At 35.2% G+C, this 27,900-nt stretch overlaps 1 protein-coding gene across 1 annotated transcript in view; it reads right to left on the bottom strand.

The window, feature by feature from the left end:
* LOC117081280 (doublecortin domain-containing protein 1-like) overlaps positions 1–27,900 on the bottom strand; it is a 118,225-nt gene that overhangs the window by 47,559 nt on the left and 42,766 nt on the right. The window contains exons 7-10 of the mRNA XM_033207113.1: positions 19,749–20,018; positions 18,362–18,518; positions 17,724–17,886; positions 3,536–3,741 (exon numbers count right to left, since the gene is read on the bottom strand). Coding sequence (XP_033063004.1) covers positions 3,536–3,741; positions 17,724–17,886; positions 18,362–18,518; positions 19,749–20,018 — 796 coding nt within the window. The remainder of the gene's footprint in view (positions 1–3,535; positions 3,742–17,723; positions 17,887–18,361; positions 18,519–19,748; positions 20,019–27,900) is intronic.

Raw genomic sequence — 27,900 nt, 5'->3', positions numbered from 1 at the left:
ACACAAACCTATGCTCATAGCTTTTCAACCAACTTTTTGGTTCTTCACTTTTAAATATTGATGGAGGAGTAACTCATACTTAAGTCTGTAGTCTGTAACATTAAAGACCAAAACCAAATAAAACAAAAGCAATGCCTCCACTCCCCCCAACCCCCAGGCAAAAAAATCGGCCTGTACAAGGAGAAGCGAAAGATTCATTGGGTTGGGAGGTAAAGATAAGCAAATCTCCCAGATAAGAAAATTAGTTCAGTCCATAAGATCCAACATATAAAAGTAGGAGCTCCATAAAATAATAACAGAAAAACTATAGTAAAAGGATATTGTCAGAAATATATATAGTTCAACAAAACATCTCAAAAGAAAAGGATGACACTTTTCAAACTGAGAAGACATCCTGAGTATCCAGCACATCTTGAAAAAAAATTTGAACACTGTCAATAAAGAGATGGTCCTAAATGTTTTCATCCTTTGTGTCACCTACAAAGGATGACGAATCAGTATGATATCAGACTTCTCAGCAGCAACACTAGCAACAAAAATCAATAAAGCAATACTTTTAATGTTTGAAAGAAAAAATATTTCCCAAGATTTCAAAATATTCACCATCCATATTCTCTTTTTTGGGAAGCCACTGGAATATGCACACAGTAGAATAGATGAGGTATGGGAAAACTAGGGAACCAGGGAAAAGAAATCCAACACAGGAGGGAGAGAACGATAATTCTCAGGTTGATAGTAAAGACAGATCCCAGCATAGAGATCATAGAAAACAGCCAGTTCAAATGGGAGTAAGAGGACAGCGAATTTTTTTTTTATTGTTTCATTCATTTCATTATGTTTTCCATCATTTTCTTCACCACTGTAATTTCATGCTATTGGTGATAGTAGCAAACCAAGCAAAAAACCAAGTAAGAAAGATATAATTATTAACTACTGGAAAAAAATCAAATATTTTTCAGAAAGGAAATGCTATCTTGAATAATAAAATAATCCACACAGCCATCAATTATCTGAAAATGAATCCAAGATGTAATTGGAAGAGAATAAAACTTATCCACCATGATGCTAATCTCAAAGTTGTATATCCATATCAGCCATATTTCATTTCCCATTAATTTGGCATCTTATGCCCACAAACTTTTCTTAATACCTTTCTCAACCCATGGATATAGATGTTTAGCTTATATCCTATAGTAGCACATGCTGTGTGATTACTGAAACCATATCAAGTAATTCTAAAATCATCAGATTTAAATTGCAAAGAGATGTGCTATAGTTCTGGTATTCTAGAGTTTAGTAAAGAAATATATCATCTTGGCCCTCATTTCAAACTTCTTAATTACTTCCTAAAGTAAATAAATGGATTCCCTTTTGATTTTCTCCTTGTAATTAACATACAGTCATTTCCCTTTGGCTCTATTCTGTGCTCACAGAGGACTTTTATGCTTTAACTACCTTATTGTACCATTCATCCTCAATAATTCTCTTCTTATCCCATTGCAATAACCTTCACCACATTAGAATACTTTACACTCTACTTCAGTTTTATATTACTTAGTAGTAATTGAAAAATAGCTAACATTGCTAATATTTTATCATAAAAGAAAATAATTTGCTTTTCTCTTAAGACTATGACACTTCCTTATTTCTATTACTGATTTGGTGTTTAATGTATAAATGGAGCATGATCCTATGATTATCAACAACACTTTCAAAATTTAAATTTTATTTACAAAATAATTAGCAAGCCTTATTTTTCCCTTCTAAAAAGTTCTTATTGACACCCAAGGTCAGCATTTTGTTGCCTCCTCTTCTTTACCTCATTCTTAAATGTGATACTGAAGCAAATATTTACTAAAACATTTGTTACTAAATCATGTTCTATCATGAGTTCTATCATGAATTTGTGAAAATTCTTTAAATATTTTTTACAAATTGTAAAAGAAAAACGCAAGCTAAAGACTTCCTTGATCATCCAGTTTTAAATAAATTCCTCTTGAGACAAAAAGCAAAATAGCAGTGGCATTTTTATTTATACTCAACCTTTCATCTAAGAACATATAATCTGTAAGAGTGACTATTACTCCCATTTTACCACTAAGGCATGGAATTACAGAGATTGAACTGAAGTGAACTCAAGAGGTTATCTAACCTAGCTTCTATCTCCAAGAATGACCACATTTTAACAGTCCAAGAGATATGTCCATCTTCTCTATTTTTCAAAATCACCAGGGAAGATGTTATAACTTGCCTTAGCAATTTGCTCTGCTGTGTAATATCCCTTAATATCATAATCCAAATCTGCAGATGAGAAGGAAACAAAACTCAGGTTTCCCAGCTCATTGGTAAATGCTCTTAACCAGTTGTGGTTGTAAAACAACCACAAAAATAAATACATGAAGAAGTAGATATTTTGATTAAAATTCCAATATCTAGTCAACTATTCACCTGTTCCAAGCAACATTCAATTTAAAATAGTTTTGTATAACAAAATTATCTTGATTTCATAACAAAATTTTCTATTAGAAAGAAAACTAATTTCTGTTAGGTGCATATTATGAGTCTCAAAGATGAGACTAGAAACATTTAATGGGAACTTTCTGGGTGCCAGGCATTGTACTCCATGCATAATATCACGTTAAATCCTCGCAGCAACTCTATGAAGTAGGTACTACTGTTATCTCTGTTTTTTTTAGATGAAGAAACTGAGGCTCAGGGAAACAAAGGTGTCCAAGGCCTCATAATTAGTGAATGGTGAAGCCAAGATTCAAGCCTAGGCATTTGGTTATGTTTTACTGTCTCTCATACATTCTCAACACATTTGTTACTATATTATTATTAGGTTGCTTTAAAATTGGTTGAAAAATCCTTATCTGTATAAAAATGTGTGTGTGTGTTTCAAATTCCCATTAGCTCCTCGGTGTTTTTTTAATATCAAAGATGTTTTAGAAAGTACAAACACCTTCTAAAAAACATGCGTTTGTATGACAAGTAATACTTTAACTTTTTTTTTAAGTTTGCTTGTTTCATGATTTTCCTTGGGCCCCTTAGATTTGTTTTTAAAACTTCTATGAACACTTTGAAACTGCACTTTAGTGATTTGGGGCTTTGCTAATTCTTTAGAGGAGCAAGGATACTTTTAGGTCTTACCAGTATTCTAAATGAAAAGAGGCAGACTTGAGACTGGAAGCTAGGTTAGACTGGCTTCGATCTAAATAGCTTATAAAATATTGTAACTAAATAGAATGCTTAGAATGTTTTCTCTAGTATAAACATAACATTTTAACTAGGTGAATGACTGACTATGTTAGCCAAATAATTTCCTGAAATATTGTTGCTTTGCTATGGTAATTTACGGTATTAGTGCAATAAACAGACTTATAAACAGGTTTATATAGAATTTTTTAGTTCTATATAATGTCTTCTTAATATTTCAGTTTGTTGACATTGATATTTAGAAGAAAAAAATAACACATTTCAAAAGCCACAAAATTTTGAAATTGAATTCATAGGTCAATATTTAATATAAAATTACCTTTTTCATTGTTTCTTTTCCCACTGTAATCACATGCCCATCCTGCCCCATGCCATTCTTAAAGAACAGAATTCGGACTGAGGTCCTCTCAGTAAGTTTCTTCATTCTAATAGAAAGAACAGGCTTGGTTTTCCATCTTTTGACATCAGTAGGAAGCATCAACCCATTCATTGTCCAAGTTACTTTCTTCATTAACAACAGATGGTCTAGAAGATAATTTTTTAAGTCAAGTCAATATTTGGCTTCAAAATTAAAAATGGACACATCATACTTCCCTCCCTTTACTACCTGTATATTATACACTGGCCAGTCTCCATTTAGATGCTGGGTTTTCTGAAATGCTACCACCAGCTTCTTACTAACCGTGACATAAGCTGTAGCAAGCTGTCTGCTCTGATAGCCTGCATGAATCATCATTTCTGAAGGGAACAGATGTTCAGGGTATGAAAGAGTAATACCACAATTTAGTCCCTAATTAAAATTTACCTTAGCATGCCTCTATTACTGATTATACGCACCCAGCTGAAAGGGTCCATTGAAAATGTCCAATGTCCTTTGCTTACTATGAAACTACATAGGTCCTGAACTTTTATGTTCGTTAGGGTTGGGAAACATTTCTTGTCTTTTTAATATGATTTCTTATCCATGTTGCTTTAAAGATGCTGACCAATAGTAACATTATACTATAATTCTTCTCCTGTGACTAGAAGGAAGGTGCCTTCTAGGACATCCTTGGTGAGAGATTTAAACTATTTCACTGAAAATGAAAAACAGTTTTTCATTAACAGTTTATTTTGACCTATACATTTTCAAAGCTGTGTGCAGAAATTTAAGTTTTAAAACTCCCACTAATATAAACAGGAGCACAACTAAATTACTATGTTTGACTTTGAAAATGTAAGGGTAAGGAGTGCAGTATATTGCATTCTAAGTTGCTGTCAGTATTCTTCTCTTTTCAAGAGGTTTTGTTTCATAAATAAATAATTTGCACCTGAGCTACTTATTTTTGCATTCAATTTATTTTAATCATATTTTCTTCTAACATGAATTACAAAAATACAATGATCCCTCCCTCATCTGCTCTTATTTGTTCTGAGAGAAACATAATTTTATTTACAGATAACTGAAAATAGCTGCATTTATTGCTATTTTGCATTGAAATTTGCCCAGATTTTCAAATGATCTTTCTCTGTTAGCACTTACCTTGAAAGAAACTTGGCCTCTTTGACCTAGAAATGTTACTTTACATAAAATCTGCCAATATTGATATGAAAAATAAGCCAGTGGTTGTAATAACCTTCAAGTCTCAGAATGGCTATATTTAAAAAACCCTCTATTCTCCCCCACTTCTTTCTCTCTCTGTTACCCACAAACATACACACATATAAAAACACACATACCATAGCAGATAAACAAAACTTGCTGATTAAATTAAAACTAGATTATAAGACTATAGACATAAGCCTTCAAAAAGAGAAAAAACATTTTAACAGAAATTTGTTACTGTGTGTTTTCATTTTGTAAACTGAAATTAATAGGAATTAGAAATTATAATAGAAAAATGAGCTATAAGTTAATGAGTTCATAAATAGCCAAAAGAATTGAAAACAGATACTCAAGTAAGTACATGTACACACATGTTCATAGCAGCACTATTTACAATAGCCAACATGTGGTAACCAAATGTCCATCAATAGATGAATGGATAAACATTATATGGTCATTATGGAATGACTGGTACAACAGTAGTACAATGTATAACATAGATGCAATATTATTCAGTCATAAAAAAGAATGAAGTACTGATACTTGCCACAATATGGACAAACCTCAAAAACATTATGCTAAATGAAAGAAGCCAGACATAAAAAAGGTGACATATTGTATGATTCCATTTACATGAGATATCAGAATAGGTAAATCTATAAAAACAGAACATACATTGATGGTTGCCAGCAGCAGGGAGGAGAGGGGATTGAAGAGAAGCTTAATGGGTAAGGCATTCTATTTTGAAATGATGGAAATATTTTGGAACTAGATAGAGGTATTAGTTACATGACAGTGTGAATGCACTAAATGTTACTAAATTGCTCACTTTAAAATTATTAATTTTGCATTATGTGACCTCAATAAATAAAGAAGAAAAAAAGAAGAGGAGGAGATCCCATAGGTGCTGATCATTGTCAGTCAGTATTTCTCTGGGGAAAAAAAAAAAAATCTCTCACAGAGGGAAAAAAAAAACGAATGAATTATTGTAGCTTAATGGGAGTTTACTCACAATCTGCATGGTGAAAGGGTATTACCTCTACCTTCAAACTATGCTTGAACTCTAACTCTGTTTCTTAGTGACACTAGATGTACTATACCTCCCTGAATCTCAGATTTCTCATTAAAAATTATCTAGTAAGCATCACTCCACTACCTGATAGGGATGAAGACTGCATGGACGTTTATCAGTTCCCAAAATTAATACTTTTATAATTTCTTACACCTGTCTTTACTGCAATCTCTGAACATAAATTGTGAAGATTTCATGGACATTTGTCACTTCCCCAGTCAATACTCTTATAATTTCTTATGTCTGTCTTTAATCTCTTAATCCTGTCATCTTCATAAGTTGAGAATGTATGTCACCTTAGGACCACTAATGTACAAATTGACTGTAAAATATGTGTGTTTGAACAATATGAAATCAGTGCACCCTGAAAAAGAACAGAATAACAGCGATTTTCCGGGAACGAGGGAAGATAATCATAAGGTCTGACTGCCTGCGGGGTCGGGCAGAATGGAGCCATACTTTTCTTCTCGCAGGGAGCCTATAAACAGGCGTGCAAGTAGGAGAAATGTTGCTGAATTCTTTTCCCAGCAAGGAATATTTATAATTGAGACCCTGGGGAAGGAATGCATTCCTGGGGGTAGGTCTATAGATGGCCACTCTGGGAGTGTCTATCTTATGTGGTTGAGATAAGGACTGAAATACGCCCTGATCTCCTGCAGTACCCTCAGGCTTACTGAAAGAAGGAAAGACAGAAGGGAAGGGAGGGAGGGAGGGAGGGAAGGAGGGAGGGAGGGAGGGAGAGAAGGAAGGAGGAAGGAAGGAAGGAAGGAAGGAAGGAAGGAAGGAGAAAGAAAAGAAAGAAAGAGAAAGAAAGAAAGAAAGAAAGAAAGAAAGAAAGAAAGAAAGAAAGGAAGGAAGGAAAGAGGGAGGGAGGGAAGGAGGGAGAGAGAGAGGAAGAGAAAGAAAGAGAGAGAGAAAGAAATAAAAAGAAAGAAAGAGGGAGAGAGGGAGGGAGAGAAAGAAAGCAAGAGAGCAAGAGAAAGAAAGAAAGAAAGAAAGAAAGAAAGAAAGAAAGAAAGAAAGAAAAAAGAAAGAAAGAAAGAAAGAGGGAGGGAGGAAGGGAGGGAGGAAGGGAGGGAGGGAGAGAAAAAACAGAAAGAGTGTACGTGGTTAAAGCCGAAGAGGCACAAAGGGGCCACATTGTTCAGGTCAAGATAAAGGATTTGGATTTATTCTGGATGTGACAGGAAGCTGTTGGAAGATTCTCAGCAGGGTGCTATGTGAAGAAAGTACAGTTGTCCCTGGGTATCCATGGAGGCTTGCTATCAAGACCCCTAGGATAACAAAATCTGTAGATGCTCAAGTCCTTTATATAAAATGTAGGTGTATTTGTATATAACCTACACACATCCCCCTGTGTACTTTAAATCATCTCTAGATTATTATAATACCTAATACAATGTGAATGCTAAGTAAATACTTGTTATACTGTATTTTTGTTTGTATTATTTTTTATTGTTCTATTGTCATTTTTATAACTTTTTTTCTGAGTATTTTTTATCCACATTTGGTTGAACCCACAGAAGCAGAACCCGTGGATATAGAGGGTCGACTATAGTGCATAGTGTAGTAGACACTGTTGGTGCCCCACCAAGGTGCCTTTTAGCAGGCTAGTGCACCCAAACTCCAGTTACTGTGAGTCCTGGCTGTGACCATCAAGCTGCACCCTTCTGAGAATTACCTTTGACTGAAAGAAACCTAGTCAGGAAATGCCTGCAAGGTTGTGTTCTCCTCCCTCCTACCTAGGAAGACAGCCCACAGTCAATGATTGACTGATTCTGGGACACAGTAGCCAGTCCTCTTGCCTCAAAGGGGAGCAATTCTCTGGTATCTTTCACATTCCAGACTGGGGCTAGATTTCCAGTGGGCACATGTCTTGGCCATGCTTCTTCCTCTGCTCTAGGCTCCTTCTCTCACTCCCTTACATGGTTCAACTGAGAGTATTCCCTCAAAAAGTCTCTTGCACTAAAATCCTCATCTCAGGTTCTGCTTCTAGGGAATCTGACCTGAGACACGGTAAAGGAAGGGAGACCTCTCAGTTATTCCTTCTTCACAGTAACTCTTAAAAGCATCATTTTTTTTCCATTTCCAACCAGACCCATTTGTCCATTTCTCTCTCAGTCTCCTAAAATCTGCAAGAGCTTTCTAATTGTACATGATTCTTCTCCACCACATTGGACATTCTATACACTAATCACAGCTGAATTTTCCTAAGACATCAATTTTATCATTACCTAAAGAGAAAACTCTTGGAACTAGTTTTTGAAGTTTTCTCCAAGTCAGTCAGTCAGCCAGCCAGCCAGTCAGTCAGCCCATCAGGGGTCTGTCAGGCAGTCAACAAATACTTGTTGAGTATATCCCATGTGCCAGATTCTGTGCAAGGAATATGAAAAAAGACATAAGTCCTTTTTCCTAACCTTATGTCTAACAGAAGAGTTTACAGACAATCTGATGCCATTGAAACTTTCTGTTCTTGTCTTATCCTAGTTTGAAGCACTATTTTACCTAAGCAAATCTGTTCATTAACCCTGTTCACTTTTAACCCCATACTTCACCTGTTCAGACTCAAGGCCTTTCAGGATCCAGTTTAAGATCTTCCCTTATTGCTCCAGCCAACAACAGCATTTTGGTCAAAGCCATTCAACAAGTCTCTAGGACATTCCAAAATTTCCCACATCTTTCTGTCTTCTTCTAAGCCCTCCAAACTGTCCCAACCTCACCCATTACCTAGTTCCAAGTTGCTTCATTTATGGGGATCTTTACAGCAGCGCTCCACTACCTGGTACCAATTTACTGTATTAGTGCATTTTCACACCGCTAATAAAGACATACCCAAGACTGGGTAATTTATTTAAAAAGAGGTTTAATTGACTTACAGTTCAGCATGGGTAGGGGGGCCTCAGGAAACTTAGAATCATGGTGGAAGGAGAAGCAAACACATCCCTCTTCACAGTATGGCAGGAAGGAGAAGTGCAGAGCAAAGAGGCAAAAAGCCCCTTATAAAGCCACCAGATCTAGTAAGAACTCACTCACTATTATGAGAACAGCATGGGGGGGACCACCCCCATGATCTAGTTACCTCCCATGAGGTATCTTCCCCAACATTAGGGGATTACATTTCAGATTACAATTCAATATGAGATTTCTGTGGGGACACAGATCCAGACCATATCAACTGGGGAACCCTCCTATTTAGCAACAGGAAGTGATTCTTCTTACATCACCACTCCGAGGACATGTGTTTTCATATCAAGAAATGTAGTTCGAGGGCTGACAGCCAGGGTAATGTAAGCATTATTACATCCAGAGGCAAGAAGAAAAACAGAATCTGACTCTTCCATGACAACACAGAGAAACTAAAGGTGGCCAGCAAAGACTTGACAAGGCTTCAACCCTGGTGAGGAAGAGGCTATTCTCAAAGGCTGGGGGTGAGTGGAGTGAGTAGCAACAAAATAGTGAGGAGACTATAGGGCATGTGGGGCAGGGAACCAAGCAATTCAAACAAGAACCCTAATGCCATCTAAATCTACTTTGAATTTCTAGGAAAACATACTAGCCATTATTATTTTTTAATTTATTTTTATTTTTATTATTTTTTTGAGATGGAGTCTCGCTATGTCACCCAGGCTGGAGTGCAGTGGCATGATCTCAACTCACCGCAACCTCCATCTCCCAGGTTCAAGCGAGTCTCTTGCCTCAGCCTCCTGAGTAACTGGAACAACAGGCATGCACCACCGCACCCAAATTTTTCATATTTTTAGTAGAGACAGGGTTTCACCATATTGGCCAGGCTGGTCTCAAACTCCTGACCTTGTGATCTGCCAGCATCAGTCTCCCAAAGTGCTGGGATTACAGACGTAAGCCACCATGCCCGGCCCTCATACTAGCCATTATTAACAAATGCTTCCTAATGCTTCCTACATTTCTGTCTTTCATTAACTTCCTCATCTCCAAAAATTCAAAAATTTTCAACTCCTGGGACTCAGACTATCTGGTACCTTTATAAGAGTCAGGTTAAAAGGCTAATCAGAGACTCAAAAGAATGCAATCATTTGTCTCTTATGTACCTTTGACCTTAATGGCCCCTCCCCACTTCGAGTTGCCCCATCTTTGCCTTGAGTTGTCCTGCTTTTCTGGACCAAACCAGTGTTCACCTTACATATATTGATTGATGTCTCATGTCTCCCTCAAATGTAGAAAACCAAGCTGTGCTCAGACCACCTTGGGCAACTGTTATCAGGACCTCCTGAGGCTGTGTCACGGACATGTATCCTTAACTTTGGCAAAATAAGCTTCCTAAATTGACTGAGACCTGTCTCAGATATTCAGAGTTCACAAATCTCAACAGCAGTAACATCCGAGTTCCCCTTTGGATTGTTCTTGAGTCTCAACCTTTTCTCCTTTGGAATGTTCTTGAATCTCTACCTTTTTCCCTTTGAACTGTTCTTGAATCACTACTTTGTCAATAGTTCTTTCAGCAAGGTCTCTGTCCTACACAACCAACTGCCAAAGAAAGGGCCCTTGTCTCACCTGATCACCTTATCCCCTCTAAATTTGCTAGCCACACATGGTGGCTTCCAAAGCAATCAGACCTAGACCTGTCCCAGTCTTGCTCTCCTTAGGTACTTTTCCCTGGAAAGTTAAGATTCTGCTGGGTTAGGATGCAGGTGGTGACCAGACTCTAGTGAAGACCTAAGGTTTAGCATAACCTTGGAAAATAGTGCCCAAAAGGGTGGTATCTCAGCTGCTCAGGGACTGCCATGTCTGCCTGACTGTTCATATACTTACTTTCCCAAAGCACTCAGAGAACCTTATGTTCCAACCACAGATTATATTTTAGTTAATAGAATCCATGTCTTATTTTATTTTCATGGTTTATTTTTAACCAAACCATGAAAAAGATAAAGCACTTCTTAGCTTGCCTTTCTGTTAAAAGGTCTAACTACAATATAATTATATTTCCTCAGTCTACTTCAAAAAAGCCAATGTCTGTCACAAAATTAAATAAATTTGGATGCTTTCAACATTATAATTTTCCATTTTGCTTGTACCAAAAGAATACTGCCTTATTTTAATTCTAGAATAAAAAGTAGCAAACTTGCAACTTCCGATCCACAAGCTTATTAAAAATCGTAATTTTAAAAATTCGTTCTCTTGTAGTTGGGCAATAAATTTGAAAACACAATGCTATGACTGTCAAATAGGTATAGATAATGACATTAAATATGAATAAGCACATCATTTCATAAGTGCAAGATGAGTTTATAAAATACAAATGCTCTGACAGTAAGAAAACATACTGCTATATTCAATTATATCATCTGCCCAAAATACAATTGCTTCTGTGTTTGGTAAATAGATTAAATTCAGGTCACATTCCTGCATTCAACTGAGTTTCTAGTCACTCCCTTTTCTCTAAATACTTCTGCTCTTTGTTTCTGCATGTTCTTAAGTGTCATCATTTATTGCTATAGGCATGATGGCTATATTTAACTAATAATGACAGTGGTTGTCATTAGATTTTAACTCAGTAACACTAGCCTGACATATCATTTGAAGTATGTCTTCAATTTACATTTGATTAAAATTACAAACATCCCATCTATTGTGCCAATCAAAATGTTGTCACCCTTTCCCTGAACTTTTCTATGAACTTTCTTTAAATAAGTTATGGCAGCTTAAAGTTAAGGCTAGCCCTGGGTCATGAACATATTTTAAAGTACAACTTTTGGAATGGAGCAGATTAAGACCACTTGGGGCTGCTTTTATAAAAGGCCTTGATTTTGACCTACACATAGATATTGAGAGTTCAAAGTCTTTAACTCAGATTCCCACATCATGCCGTATATATAACTGCTTGGCAGGTATTTTAATTTGGTTGTATTTACTTCGAGATCTCAGACCTAGCAAATACCTTTGTTAGTAAAATCAGATATGTGTGACAACTTGTATGAAAACCTTGTGGAAACATACCTAGAAAGGATGGAGCAAAAGAAGGAAAATAAATAAGGGCAGGTAGAAAAATAATATTTTAAGTAACTATCATATGCCAGGTTTTTATATCATCTTCTTTACTTCCCATAATATATCTGCAAGATGTAAACTTTTGTTTTGTTTTGTTTTTTGTTTTTTTGAGACAGAGTCTCACTGTGTCGCCAGGCTGGAGTGCAGTGGCATGATCTCAGCTCACTGCAACCTCTGCCTCCCAGGTTCAAGTAATTCTCCTGCCTCAGTCTCCTGAGTGTCTGGGACCACAGGCGCGTGCCACCATGCCCAGCTAATTTTTGTATTTTTAGTAGAGATGGGGTTTCCCCATGTTGGCCACGATGCAGTTGATCTCTTAACCTCATGATTTGCTTGCCTCGGCCTCTCAAAGTGCTGGGATTACAGGTGAGAGCCACCACACCTGGCTGAGGTGTAAACTACTATGCTCAATTTACGGATGAAGAAACTCAGGCTTAGTGAGATTAAGTGACTGGCCCAGGTTCACACTCTAGTTTGGTTTCCTGGCAGTGATGAAGAAAGTAGAAACAAAGTTTGTTATTGTTATTTTCCTGAACCCAGCCAGCTATTCTAGGAAGGTAAAAGTGGACACAAGGTTCTCACTAACTTGAAGTCTTAGTTATGTTTATAAGACGGTATTCTAAGTTTTCTGTTTAGACAAGGGGTTTATAGACACTTAATTTTCAAATAATTTACCTTTATTAGAAATATCCAAGAGTCATTTAAAGTATTACTTCATCTATATTACAGATAAGGACATTGAAGTACAAACCAGTTTGCCCAAGACCAGACACAGGGACTAGAATCTTGCAACATCATCTGACTTCGAGTCTAGTGTCCTTTAAAATAAACAATAATGCATTTCTCACAACTCTCCTAACAAGATATCTAAAGCCTTCAAAAGTGAAAAGTTCGAATAGCAAACCGCTCAGAAAGCATAAGTATAGAATATATAAATGAATTATCAGGTAAAGTAACAAGCAGTGTAGGCAGACAACTAAGTGATTTGATTTAGAGGTAACTGTTTCATTTTCAATTTTGTAAAGGCATACAAGTTAACAGAATAGTATAGGTTTGCAAGCATCTGTATAGTAAACAAATGCAGTCCCTGTGAATGAATATAATTCAACATTTTGTGGTTATGTCAAGAATTTAGGTGTTTTTCAATGATTTGGTATTTGACAATATAAAGAGATGCTGCCAGTCACATGCAGGCTATAGATTTTCCTACTGGCTAAGAACACTTTATTGGTCCATCTCATAATTGTCTTGAAATCCACATCTATTTTATATAGTAAGGATATTCTATTCTTTTATTTACAGATTTAAAACTTTGGAGTAGAAAATACATAAAATATTTTTCCTATAGTTTTACCCTCACTTACAGAAATAGAAGGATCATATGCTATCTGAGAAGAAAATGGTTATTTTTTTCTCCATATAATGCCATCTTCCTCCTTTTGAATATATATAGAGTAGTGGAAGTTAAAATGCACAAACAATCTAACCTAATAAATACACTATTCAAACCAAAAGATAAAAGGGAATTTGGGAAAGTCAGTACTAACTACCATAGCTGACTGAATGCCCTGCAGGTGAACACCACAAAGGCTGGTATCTGCTTTGGCAAGACTAAAGCAGCCATTGGTGTAGGCAGAACTATAGCGTTCTGTCTTGAGATCTAGCAGCAGAAATATTAAGGTATGATGTGAGTAGTGGGTCACCTATTGAAACTTGTGCTTTTAACATAACAATTTAAAAATCAACAAATTCAGTAGACATATAATGGAAGAGAATATAATGCATGAATCCAGGTTCATTAAACTAATGCATTTTTTGAAAAACAAAATATGACAGAACATTTCATTATGGACGCAGATATGAGAAAAAGTGTTATGCTGCTATTTAGAATGTGTCTTGTGTGTCGTGGAATTGAAATATTTCCAAATCATCAATAATTAAAATGATGAGAATCCATCATTTCACTGACACTTCTACATGAAAAGATGGCCTATTTTAAATGTGCTCACACATATTCTTGTCAATCACAAGCTGTCATAGCAAATTATTTCATTTTGTAGATCACATGGCGGTTAGTAGAAAATATCTAGGCTTAAATTTACATCTTAGGTGTAGTATCAAGAACTCCTTTTATGCATTTTTTTCTGTGTCTACATCTTTACAATACAGGATATAAAAGGTTTAAAATCTTATTCATAATATTAAGTTTCACTTTTGGTTAACAAAACTCAGGACTGAAATGAATCACTGTAAATGATAATTCTGAAAGTCCAGTAATAGAATAAGATATATAGGAGAGAGTAGAAATATAAAACCAAAAATTTTTAAAGACAATCAGAGCTCCATACAATAGAACTTGGACCTAACGAATTAGGTCTAAACAGTGTTTTCCCCTCATTTTATTTAAGATATTCAGGCAATCACAGGGCATGAACCATTTATTATGTTATGTTTGCATTACTTACATACAGCTTCCAGCAGTTATAAAGGAGCTGAACTCATAAACCCCATGGATCTGATCCAAGATCCATGTGCTGTGTCACAATTAAGCAAAATATTCAGGAAACTGTGAATAAAACCTAAACCACATAGCCATGAATCAGAAAACTTAATATGCCTTTTCAAACAATTCATTAACTGCATACTCATAATTTCAATGAATTATTAATAAATGTAAAAACTTTAAATGCCAGAAGTATAATACCTAAGAAGGCATCATTTTCAACAGTATTTATATAAAATATTTCTATGTTCCTGATCTTTTCCTTATACAATTAATGTTTCTGATTAAATATTCAACTTTAAAATGTAAGAATCATTTTAATACTGCATTTCAACAAGGAATGCTTCATGTCAGTCTTGACCTTGGCCTGACCTCCATATGAAAGCTTTGTGTTTCAAGGTATGTGATGAATAGCTCTTTGGCTTTCTATTAGATCCAGTGCCACTGGTTGTCAACAGTGATGCTCAAAAGGCGTAGTAAAATAGTTAAAATATCAGAGATGTTCTGTCAGATTTTTTCTGCCTTAGCAAATCTGGAAATCGTTCTTAGGCAACTTCCTCTATCTACATTGCTTTTCCAATGAATAAGGAAAATCAATGAAGTATGGAAATATAATGGCCAAAATATATACAGACTTGTTTGGCCTTCCAATGCCAGAAATAAAATAAGATCCATTTGATTTATGTTGTAAAATAGTGTTCTCAGTTTGAAGGATTTATAACTTATCTACTCAGTTTAAGTTCCTTAAAGGCCAGGGCTTTTATCCCTATGCTGGGGCACACATAGTAGGCACTCAGTAAAAATATGTTGATTTAAATTTTGATTTAATTGCATTAAATCAGAATTTAAATAAGAGATGAAAGAATAATGATAAAAAAGAAATCAGACTATGAGCCACAGCTTTTATCTTTCTCTGACCTGGCCTAGTATCTAGCACATACAGACTCTCAATAAATGTTTATTGAATGAGTAAAAGTCTGTAAATTAAAATAATGACCAGTTACCCATTATATATAAAATATTTATGCTCATTTAGAAAGATACATCAGTAACAATCAATTCTGCCAACTGTTTTCCCCTATTTACCTTTAGCATGTTCAATTTTCCAACTTCTGATCATGTATCTTTAAGTTTATCTACCACTTTCAAAGTTATTCATACAAGTTTATATTTTAATGGTACATTTGTGGCTAGTTGGAAAACTATCGATTTATCTATAAAACAGATGACAGAAAGGTAATCTTCAAGCTGATTTTGGTGGTTTGAAGAAGTGTATGTGAATATGTGAGTGATATGTAATATATCACTCACATCAAGTTAAATATCACCTTTCATATATAAATGTATATATATTTACATTTATATTCTTAACATTCTGAAAGAAACCAAACATCATTGTTTATCTATAAGCTTAACTTGGATGAATGGCTTTTCCCCATTATACTTATCCTAACTCTTTTTAATGGACATGAGATATGCTAGTCTGTGTCCAAGCTCACCTACAATTTCTTTTCTCAAAAGACAAGGCACATCTGCCACCTGCTCTACTCCGTGTCCCAGCAACAACTGTCGAGCAGCATAAAGATTGATTATCAGTCAAAAACCATTGCACAACACCAGATTTTGGTGGGTTAAGCTTGCTGATCCAGCAAGAGATGGTGTGAAATTTTCAGGAATGTGTGCCAACATTTTGGTGCTAAAAGAACAGCAGTGCATGTCACAGTGAAACACAGCCAAAGATATGCAGACAAAGCAGAGAAGTTTTTTGTTCTGGACTTGGCTTTTGAAAAGGATAAAAGAGAAAACAAAAAGTAGGAGGAAATTAGTTAGTATATTTAAAAATCATCCACCAAGCTCAGTCATGTGTGTGACATTATTATTTTAGGAACACATGTCCAGGAGATTTTCTTCTTAGCTTAGCTATAAATAATTTTTATATATCTCTTCCACAATACCATTATTTATATGAAAGGCAAGCATTTCTTATTAATAACAATAATCAAGGATCTTAATGAAGCAATCATTACAAATATATCTGAATTTTTTAAAGTCACAGAAAAGTATTTGCCCACTAAGACTCATGTTTTTATATAAGCAAATGATTCAATGAATATAAAATTAAGGCAGCCAGCCATATTTTAAACTTAAAGCAAAATGTGAAAAATATATGAGTCTACACTATCAGATAGGTAATTTTCAATGAGTATTATAGCAACAACCTTCTTCACAAGAACCAAATTATCTTAAATTTTCCATTGAATTCAAGAAATTGCTTATTTCCTGAAGATCAAGTTTATATAAGAGAGAAATGCTAGTATGACTTTATACAATAACATTAACAGAAGCGAGATTTTCATCACCTCATCTGTAATGAACTCCAGAATTACTTTTATTCTACTTATGCAATTACTGCCTAGACTTGCCTTTGATTCACTAGCTTTATAGAAGTTGCAGAAAAAAAATTATTTCTAATAAAGTATAAAAAGCATAGGAAAGTACAGCAGTTAGACACACTGAATTTTTACGGCAAAGTCCTTATTCCTCATGTTATTTAAATCTGATTACTATACATAGCACTTGATACCAACCTCTAGGTACAACATGCTTGGAAGAATATTCTTAGATAGTAGTGCTTTTATTTCTCTCTTAAAATGTATTCTTATCCACTGAAGAAAGAAAAATGCTATTTTTTTTTAATTTTAGAAAATGTCCACATTTCTGAAATGTTGGAAGAAATGAACTTTTTGGCAAACCTTAATTGAAAATATGTGTAGGATTATATTATACATTTTAAGGTAAAAAATAATCAAGCTGGAACATTTATTATGAAATGTGTTATTAGGAGAATCATATGTATATAAGAAATGTATGTTCATTATTGGCCACATTTTCATAATTATGTTGATACTATCTGAAAAAACACCAAGAATGTAAATGAATAAATGATACTTGAAACTTTGAACTATTTTCTGAGAGAATAAGTCTAATGAATTATGTCTGTTGAGTGTCACAGAAACTAAACAGTAAATTCAATAATCTCTGATTTAATTTATTATATTTTCACCATTTAACCTCCTGCAGGCTCCCTAATGTCTATTCAAATCTATATTAAATTAAGCACCAATGCTAATGAAGGGCAATAAACGTGGCTGTCAGTGGATTTTTCTTTCATTAAGCACATTATCCTCTTACTGAGCTGTAAATGCGTAAACATTAGTTTTGTTAAACCATGCAAAAAAGACAGGATGAAAATCATTTTTTAATTGCACCCCTTAAGCAATTCAGTATGTGTGGGGGTAGGGTATTTTTTAAATCTTTTTTACCTTTAATTTTTTTGAACGGATTTAAAAAGGGCTCTCCTGTTGAAACATAAACATCGGCTTCATGGGGTATATCTTCAGGTTTGAGGGCTTCCTTGCCGTCTGCCAAGAACACTCGTCTTGCGGCCATGTTCAGATTCAGCTTTTCTGTGCACTGTTCCAGCAGCTAGAAGAAAGCAAGAGGTAAGTCAAAGTGATTTACGACAAAGAAAGTAATATATTTCCCTCAAAACGAAAGGTTCTAATGATCAAAATAGAAACCCAACTGAGTCACTTGCCAAGTTTAGTAATTTGACCAATACAGTTATTTTCTAGCAGTTGAAAATATAGAAATAAAAGGTAAGTGACAACATGAAGCATATCTAATTATTGACTAATTTTAATATTTAAATGATCTGTCATTTTAATAACTCTACAAGGTATAATGCCATTGCATCTGTTTAATTAAATACACTATTTATATATTGAATTTTTTTTAAAAGGAAAAGAGTGAAATTCCTATGAAATCTACGTATATACAAGCAATCTGCAGATTCAGATTCTTAAAAAGAAAATATTAAAAATAATTTTCTCAATTTTTATATTATAAAGAGAGTAAGGGAAAAAAAATAAAGCTTAGAAAACTTTGGAACACTAGTTACCAAGGTGATGGTTGGTACAGTAACTTTGGCAAAGACTGTTCTAGATCCATTTTTGTAAGCTGTTACTTTAATCACTCTTGGTTGAAGTTTGTGTCTTTGAGACAATCTCTGCCAATTCCAGGCTGACTGAAATTTTAAAGAAGAGAACTCTGCAATCCTGAAGAAAAAGAAAAACAGAAAAATTGATGCATGTTAATTAGTAAAAACTTTTAATTAAATATTATTCTGGATTTTTTAAAACAGATATAAGCACTAAAGATTGTTCCTATGTACGTAATTATACCTAACAATACTTTTTATAGGATAAGATTGTTGTTACAGAGTAACACTGTCACTATTTAAATATTCAAAAAAATTTTAAACATGGTGTTTGCCAAAACTGCTCATATAAAACATATATATCAGAATAAATGATTTTTTTCACTTATAAAACACAACAGTCCTTTAAAAAATATATATCATATGCAACTAAAAATTATATATATATGATATGTTCTGATAGCAAAAAGTAATAATATGGTCTTAATATCATGAAACAGCAAATGGCTAAGATTCTACACAAGTTTTCATGTTTATCAAAGTTCTTTAATTTTTTTAAAAATGATTTAAAATTCAAAAATATTTTGATTTTAAAATTTTGATTCCAAGTTTAATTGTATTGCTCTTATTTCAAATTGTCTGGAAGTGGTGACAGTGAAGATTTCTAAGTTTCATCTTCAGGCAAAACTAATTTTGATCTTTATAATTTTTCTCAGCAAAAGTATGTGGTAAACTAACATGTCAAATTTTCTTCATAATTCTCTAACCAAGTTAATTTGTAATGCCACAGAAGAGTAAACATTTTAAAATAAAAATGTCACGTAAGTTAAAAACACAACATATTCACATATTCAAACATCTGAAAATAGTGGGGTATTAGTTTCTTGGCTTGATTTTTGCTTTTACCAATATTTTCTTCTGTCTATGAACTCTTGTGTTAACAGTTTATGATAACAATCTTGACGTGAAAACATATTTACAAAATGTTTTTATAATAATGTCATTCAATTCAATTCTGTTTCAAACTATTGGTTAAATATCAAAAGAAAGCATTTTTATTTTTAAATAAGTTCATGTGAGCAAAGATATTTCATGATCCTAGCCTGATTCTGCTTCAGATATTCTTTTCAGAGTTTCTGATTACCCAGGTTGAAGTGTATCTCATATTTCCCACAGTGTAATTAACAACATTCTACTCTGGTGCTTTCAAAGAAAAAAAACAAAAACAAAACCATAGAGATGTGTTACATTTTAATGTCTGAGATAGTCAATTGAAACATTATAAATTCTGCTCAAAGGAAAGAACTTCCACAGTAGGTTAAAAAGAACAGAGAACAGCTTTGATTACCTCAGTTGACCCACTGGAGCACTGACAGGTCTGTTTCTCTTGGATGCTGATATAAAACAAGAATTGTTTTTACTGTTTGATTTGTAGCTATCTAGGTCTGATATTTCATCATGGCTGTGATCTGATGCTGTTTGATGTGTGGCGCAATCTTGAAGTCCTGACCCTTCTGGTACTGCTGCTGAATGCACAAGTCTGTTGGGGCCAAACTGAGGCTGCAAATAATCATCAGTAGTTTTAATAACTGCTTTTGCTTGGGATGACATAAACTCTCTGGAAGAAACAATGCATGGAAGAATATAATTAATTGACTTGTAATCATTTATTAACAAATACCACATAATAATGAGTTGTGTGCTATATGCTACACAAAATACTACACACTTAGCCATTATTTTGTTTAATGCCTACAATATTCCTGGGAAGTGGTTATTATTTTTATTCCCATTTTACAGATTTAAGAAATTGAGACTCAGTGGGGTTAATTAACTTGCCCAATGTCACATAATCAGTAACTGACAAGGTGGAAATTTGAACCCAAGCCTGTCCTAAAATAAAATCCACATTCATAACCATTAAGCTTCATTGCTTTACTTAATTCAACCAAAAGGAAGCTTGCATAATGTTTAAAACAATGTAAGTATAATTTTTAAATTCTTAGATCCACTTTATTTTCTAATACTTACTTAATACTCTACTGCTAAAAAATATGTGGGTCCTACCCTCAAGAAACTTGCAAACAATCTCCCAATAGAGAATATATGTTAAATAAACTGAAAATGAGTGTGTATTAACCTTAAAGACGAAAAGAACTCATTGAAGGCCATTTTAGAACGGGTGGGAATAAAGTTGGTAAAGCCTTCACAGCAGACCTGAGATTAGCCTAACCAACTCATCTTGGTTTGTTCAGGACTATCCTGGTTTTGGCACTGATGGTCACACATTCCAGGAACTCCCTCAGTCTCAGATAAACTGGGTCAATTGGTCACCCTACTGATATTTAGGCAGGAAGAGTATTATTTGGATGAACTATGACATGTGAACAGGGGACCACATGACCTGGAAGAATATATTAATCTATGTAGACACCAGGTTGGGAGGATGAATAGGTATAGAATATACTGGTATGATAAAATAAAATAAGTTTCAATATATTTGCAAATATTGAGCTCTGTGGTGATCAGGCATAGAGGATAGTCAGGTTCCATTTATTACCGTAATTGGAACTATCTTTGCACAAACCAAATATGCTTCTTTCCAATTTGCTCATTCCTCAATAGTTATTGCATAATATAACCCCCCAAAACACACCCCCAATTATAAATTAACATATGTTCAGTGTTGAAAGCTCAGCAGGGACTGCCCCTCCTCCAAATCTTTCACATCCACAAATGTCATTACAATCACAATTATTTCTTCCAGCCTGCCCTCTTTATGCTCACAAACAAGTAAAATGGTCAATTATTTTCTCTGAAAAAATGAATGGTAGTCACACGTCAGAGGGAAAACAGATGTTTGTGTGTGTGTGCGTGTGAGCTCACGCAGTGGACCCAGGGGAACTACATCTCTGGAATCCAAGCAGTTGTATTCTGCTGTTGTTGTTATCACATGTTTCTATCCAAGTCTGCTCTGGACTGAGTACAGTACTGGGGACAGGAGCGGCCTTCCCTATGTTCTGAAGACCTAACCAGGTTCAAAACTGTGGCAAAGAGCACCTTGAAAGGGTCTTTGGACTCTAGCTCTGGCAAAGGTGGGACCTCCCTTCAGACCACCTAAGCCACTCAGATTTTGATAACGGTGGTGAGTGATGGCATGTGGTAGCAGTCATTTCAAATTGGCAGTGTTTCTGCAGCAACAGCAATGGAGCTTCACATGGTCACCAAGCTCTTCAACCTGGGGGAAGACTGGTAAACAGCCAGGGGAAAGAATCACAGATCTCATCAACAGTTCCAAGTTTCCAATAAATAGTTACTTGAAGAGCAGATTCCCACATTTTTTAAAAAAATGGAATTCCCTCCTTAAAAGTAGAATAAGGTGTCTTTTTTAATGAATATATTTTGTTCTTTGTGAAATATTCTTATAAATATACTAATGATTTTAATATAATAATCCATTATTCCACCACCACAAGGCAAAATATTTTTATTTTTTCATATTCTAAAGTTTTAATCATGTTATATCCTCAATTCTATTGCCTTCTGACTAAATACTGTTTTTCACGGTATTCACTAAACACCATTATTCATGTTGCTCTATGTTCTGTATGGATTTTATTGGAATATAATATTTTATCAACTATATTGATATAGCCTTCTTGTACCTAGTTATGCATAGGATGTCTATCATTTTTGTTTATAACACACATCTTCCCCGTCTTCTGGTAACAGCACTTGCTTTCTTTTGGGAATGCAAACTCTTCCCAACTCCACATCATCCTGATAGCGTAAGGACAAGAGATTATAGGAGATTTACCCAGTGAATAGTAAAAATAATTAAATTTAAATATATGGTTCAACTTTATAATTTATATCTGAAAGTGGGAGAAGGGGTAGTTTTTCATGTTAAAGAGTTAATATGATTGGTCCACTATGAATAGTCTTCAGCTTTGATTTATTTTACAACATTGATGACAGGTTTTCAGTAATTCTTTTTTTTTTTTTTTTTTTTGAGAAGGAGTATTGCCCTGTCTTCCAGGCTGGAGTGCAGTGGCGCCATCTCAGCTCACTGCAACCTCTGCCTCCCAGGTTCAAGCGATTCTTCTGCCTCAGCCTTCTGAGTAGCTGAGACTATAGGCACATGCAACCACACCTGGCTAATTTTTTGTATTTTTAGTAAAGACGGTGTTTCACCATGTTAGCCAGGATGGTCTCGATCTCTTGACCTCATGATCCTCCCACCTCGGCCTCCCAAAGAGCTGGGATTCCAGGCATGAGCCACTGCGCCCGGCCTCAGTAGTTCTTACAGAGTCTCAAACTCATCTTTCTTATAACAATTGATATGTGTTTCATAGCTTGTTAGGTGTTGGAGAGGATGATCACATACCCTTGCAAAGCCAACTTGTTCAATGTGGGAATTAAACCCACATAGTCAGTTTGCTAAATTGGTGCTGGAATGAAAGGTGTTAGGTTCATTTAGCTTTAAAGAAACAGAGAGGCACACTTAGGCTTCAAGTGATAAGGCTTATTATCAAGATACATAGAAAGTTACAAAAGTAAATAAAACCACTCCTGCAGGGCACAAAAATTGGAAGGCCATTCATGGCTGTCGAGGATACATTAGTGACTTAATTCTAGTAGACTCCATGCTTTTTGACTCAGCACCTCCTATCTCCTTCTGGGTCTACCTACCTCTTCTTCATACATCATGATTGCCTGATTTACCTCTATCCTCCTCCTCTTTCCTCATGGCTTCTGCTAACTTCCTCTATGTGTCTCATTTCTGTGCTAAATTACTTTCTTCAGTCTCTGTCTATATGACTTACATTCAAATTCCTCAAAGAGTTTAATTTCATCACTACCCAGGATAGGACACCCCCGTTGAGTAAAACTCTTATGTGAGGCAACCTCATGCTACTGGCAAGCCTGCATATGGGAAAGTACCTATTAATGGCCCAGCTAGAGATAGGACAGCAGGATGCACACTGGAGGTACACAGGAGGTAGGGTGATATGGGCTCTCAGTGCCTCCCAAACAGGTAAAACATAATTGGCAGGGGACTTGCATGGCCTGTCTTGTACACTAAGATGAGCAGAGACACGATATATTGATTGATTTTAAAAGTATTCACTAAAATACATCATACAATTTAAATTTCTGCCACAAGTGTTTAAATGTAACAACTGCTGAAACAGTGCTCTGATTCTTTTGATTATTTTAATATTAGTCATTCATTTCTGATCAAAGAGGAATATAAGAATACAGTACCATGATTGCAGGCCCAGTCTCTGGACCATTTGGCTCAATAGTCTATGCCAATGTTGGCTCAAAGGGATATGGATCAAACGGAAGGATTGTGCTCCTTGACAATCCTAAAGATGCCAATCTTGAGGGTGAAGAATTTAATACAAACTGCCAGCATGATAACCTGATCATCATAGTACAGGAATTTATTACTCCCTCAAAATCTTCCCCATTTATTACTGAGAGTCCTCAAAGTGGTACATTATAAATTTCGAAAAGTATCTCCTAAGTACCTATAAAAATATGTTGGTAAGAGTCACAGCTGTTTCCATTCTCTTCTCTCACTGCCTCTCTGCTGCCATGACCAGTCACAAGAACAATGAGGTCCATGCCAAGGTGCTACCTCAGAGTGTTCCCAAAGACTCTAGTGCCTGGGGCCAGAACAGTCTAGTACAGGGATGATGAAAAGAGACATCCCTCCAACCCTGTCCTATTAAGTCACCGAAACTCTGAAGCAGTTCAACTTGTGTGTAGAGCCCCAAGGAGTCTTCTTTCAACAGTCCCCTCAGCTTTTGGCCCTTACTTGCCCAATTATAGGGACTCTCATCCAGGCCAGGCAAGGTATAAATCATATATCATGCCCTTCGTATTGACAATGATAATAACAATACTAATAGCTAATGCCTACATAGCATTTATGTCAGTCACTGTTCTAAGCATTTTATATTTATTTATCATTTAATCCTCACAACAGCCCTATATTATTATTCCCCTTTTCCAGATGAGTAAACCAAGGGCTTATGGTATTTGAACTTATATCTACAGTCTTACTGTCATGGTTAATTTTATGTGTCAACCTGACTAGGCAACAGGATGTCCAGATATCTGAGGAAACATTATTTCTGGGTGTGTCTGTGAAGATGTTTCCAGAAGAGATTAGCATATGAACTCGTGGACCAAGTAAAGCAGATGGCCCTCCCCAGGGCAGGTGGGCATCATTCAATCTGTTGAGGGCCTGATTAGACCAAAAAGGCAAAGAAGGTTGGAATCTGGCTTCTTCTGCCTTACTGCTTCAGCTGGGACATTAATCTTCCCTGTTCTGGTCACTCTTGGTTCTCAGGCCTTCAGACTCAGATTGGAAACTACACCAATGGCCCTCTGTCCCTCAGGCCTTTGAACCACACCACTGGTTTTCCTGGATCTCCAGCTTGTAGATGGCTAATCATGAAACTTCACAGACTCCATAATCAGGTGAGCCAATACCTTATCCTATATATATATAATATATATACAAAATATGCAGTATATGGACTGGACATGGGGGCTTATGCCTGTAATCCCAGCACTTTGGGAGGCTGAGGTGGGAGGATTGCTAAAATAGGGAGTTCAAGATCAGCCTGGGCAACATAGCGAGACCTCATCTCTAAATTACAAAAAATTTTAAAGTCAAATAAAATATTTCTTTTTAAAGTATAAATTTAAAAACAAAACAAAATAAAATAAAATATTATAACCTATTGGTTCTGTTCCTCTGGAGAACCCTAATACATTTGCTACTTGTTTTCTGTTTTACCTATGCTCCTTTTCACTTCTTTGTTGTCTTTGCTTAGATTAAAAAATAATTTTCCATTATTTCATTTCCCCTTCTATTAGGGGAAATGCTTAACTTTATTTTTACTGGTTACACTAGCCATTACAATATGAATCCTTGTCCCATTAAAGTTTAACATAATTACTTACTCATTACTTTCCAGACAATGCACAAACCTTAAAATACATTATATCTGTTTATTGTTGCTTCCTAGGGCTGATGAATAATACTTTTGTTCCCATTTTCATTAATAGGTGCATCTGTCTTTCAGGGGTCCTAGCTTTATGCAGGGATCTCAGCTCCAAAGTCTTCCTTGCTTGAGCTTGAGGTTTTGCATTCTGTTCTTCCTGTGCTTCTTGAGAACTATTAATTATATACATTTTATGTTATAATTTATTTTAAGATCTACATGTTTAAGATCTACATTAAGATCTATACAGCTATCTTTTCTAAAATTCAGTAAGTTGTATGATAGTTTGGCTGAATTTTGTCTTTCCTAACTGATACTAAATTTAGTGCTATGGTTACTTTTATTTATTGGCCCATATGCAGTCTCCATGAATAGGTATAGTTCCTTTCCATGTGAATTGCTAAACCAGTTGTTCTAGAAAATGGTCTTTTGTCCAAAGACAAAAACAAAACAAAAACAAAACAAAACCCTCACCTTCTCCCCACCTACTGTGGAGATTTTCCATAACATTCTGGAACCTGGGCTAATTTTATAACATAGATTTTCTTTTTAATATTTCTGTCAGATTGATCATCTTGTCCTGGAAGTGTGTATGTCTCTACTGCAAATTTTTCATTGCATCTGTAAATAACTCACATATAAACAGACAAAGTAGTTCCTTTTTCAGTATGATTTCTATGCCAACCCCATATGATGGAATGTGTTTCCTCCCTGTGCATCCATACCTGCTCTGGAAGATTTGAGAGCCAGAATTACTATATCTCTTTGGTTATTTCCTATCATATAAAATGCTAGCCCTTAAATTCTGTCAAATATTTCAATTTATCATTGTATTATTTAATCTTTTGCCATGATATAGAAGCATTCTTTTTAAGCCTGAAGTTTAAATTCCACTGAAATGGATTAATACAAAAACGTTAATCATATTACTTCACAAGTACACTTCCTTTACAAATCTATTTATATATCTAACCTACTACGTACCATTTACTTCTCCAACCATTATTAGTTGTACATCTATTGAAGCACAACAAACTACCACAAAATTCGTGGCTTAAAATAACATCTATTTCTTAGCACACTATTTCTGTAGGTCCAGAGTCTGGGCAAAGCTTAGCTGGATCCTCTGTTCAGGATCTCACAAAGCTGAAATCAAGGTGTCAGCTGGGACTGCAGTCTCATCTGATGCTCAGGGTCCTCTTTCAAGCTCATTCAGGTTGTTGCCAGAATTCAGTTCTTGACTGCTATAGAACTTATATTGACTATCATCTTTTTTGAGGCCAGCAATAGCTTAGCTTTCTAAGTTGTCTGTCTATGATCTCTATCATTTAAGAGTTCATCTGATTAGGTCAGGCACACCCAGAATAATCTCCCTTTTAATTAATTTAAAGATAACTGATTGTGTCACTTAATGACATCTGCAAAAATCTTTTCTCTTTTGTCACATAATGAAACTTAATCATGATGGCGATATCTCATTGTATTTACAGGTCCTAAAGATCTTAAACATTGTGGAATTTACAACCCTCTTGATATTTCAGAGTAGCATTTAATTATGCTTACTCTCTGAAATTCTCATTAAATCTAGTTTACAATTTTTGCTTCACAAAGCAACAACTAAGTAATCTTTAAGGTCTAAAAATATAAGAAAATATTCTTAGGAAGGACTACAGGAAAAAACAGGTAAGTAGACCATAAGAATTAAGGAGATGACTACAGATTTGATAAGAACAAATTTTCTCCTCATTTCCTCTCCTTAATGGCATTAATAAACCTTAGTGACTTTTTATAGCAATTTGAAGAAAACTCCTAGTAAAATCATACTTCTTGGTCTCACATTCAACAATTCCTACCAAGTGGTGCTGCTCATTACTCCCCTGTAATATCCCTCAGCTATAACTGCACCACATTGCCTTCCATAGTTCCTATCTGCATACCTTTTTACCAATAGTGTTCACTCAGCTAATCTATACCTATTACTGTACTCCTTTCAAAAAATAAATATTTAATAAATGTTAATCTCAACTCAGAATTTACATTTTCTAGAACCTCTTTCATAATAACATTAATTGTCAGGTGAAAGAGAGAACTATTAAATAGTTACACATATAAATTTACAATTACTGATCATGATTAGCTCTGAAGGAAAAGCCCTGGTTACTGAAGGGAAAAATTCCAGGGGTTAGGGTCATGGAAAAGGCCTCACCAAAACTGTTCAGGATGGCAGGACACATAAGAGAAGATAATCCCACCAGATCCTAGTTATTCCTTATTCCAAATCATTTCCCCAGGCCCTTTCTAAAAATTGATGTCCTGTTTTGCATATTGCCATGTTTGCTTTGTTATCTGTTATATAATTTCAGATGATTTCAGATCTCACGCTGCAAGAGTAAGATCGTTGTTTTACATCTGCTATATTTCCACAGGAACTCAACCAGTGGTTGATATGCAGGAATTATTTTTTGATAATTATGA

This window comes from Trachypithecus francoisi, unplaced genomic scaffold (assembly GCF_009764315.1).
Source record: "Trachypithecus francoisi isolate TF-2019V2 unplaced genomic scaffold, Tfra_2.0 Lachesis_group8, whole genome shotgun sequence".
NCBI classification, from domain to species: domain Eukaryota; kingdom Metazoa; phylum Chordata; class Mammalia; order Primates; family Cercopithecidae; genus Trachypithecus; species Trachypithecus francoisi.
Note: the sequence above shows the minus strand (reverse complement) of the source record. Positions and strands in the feature narration are given on the sequence as shown.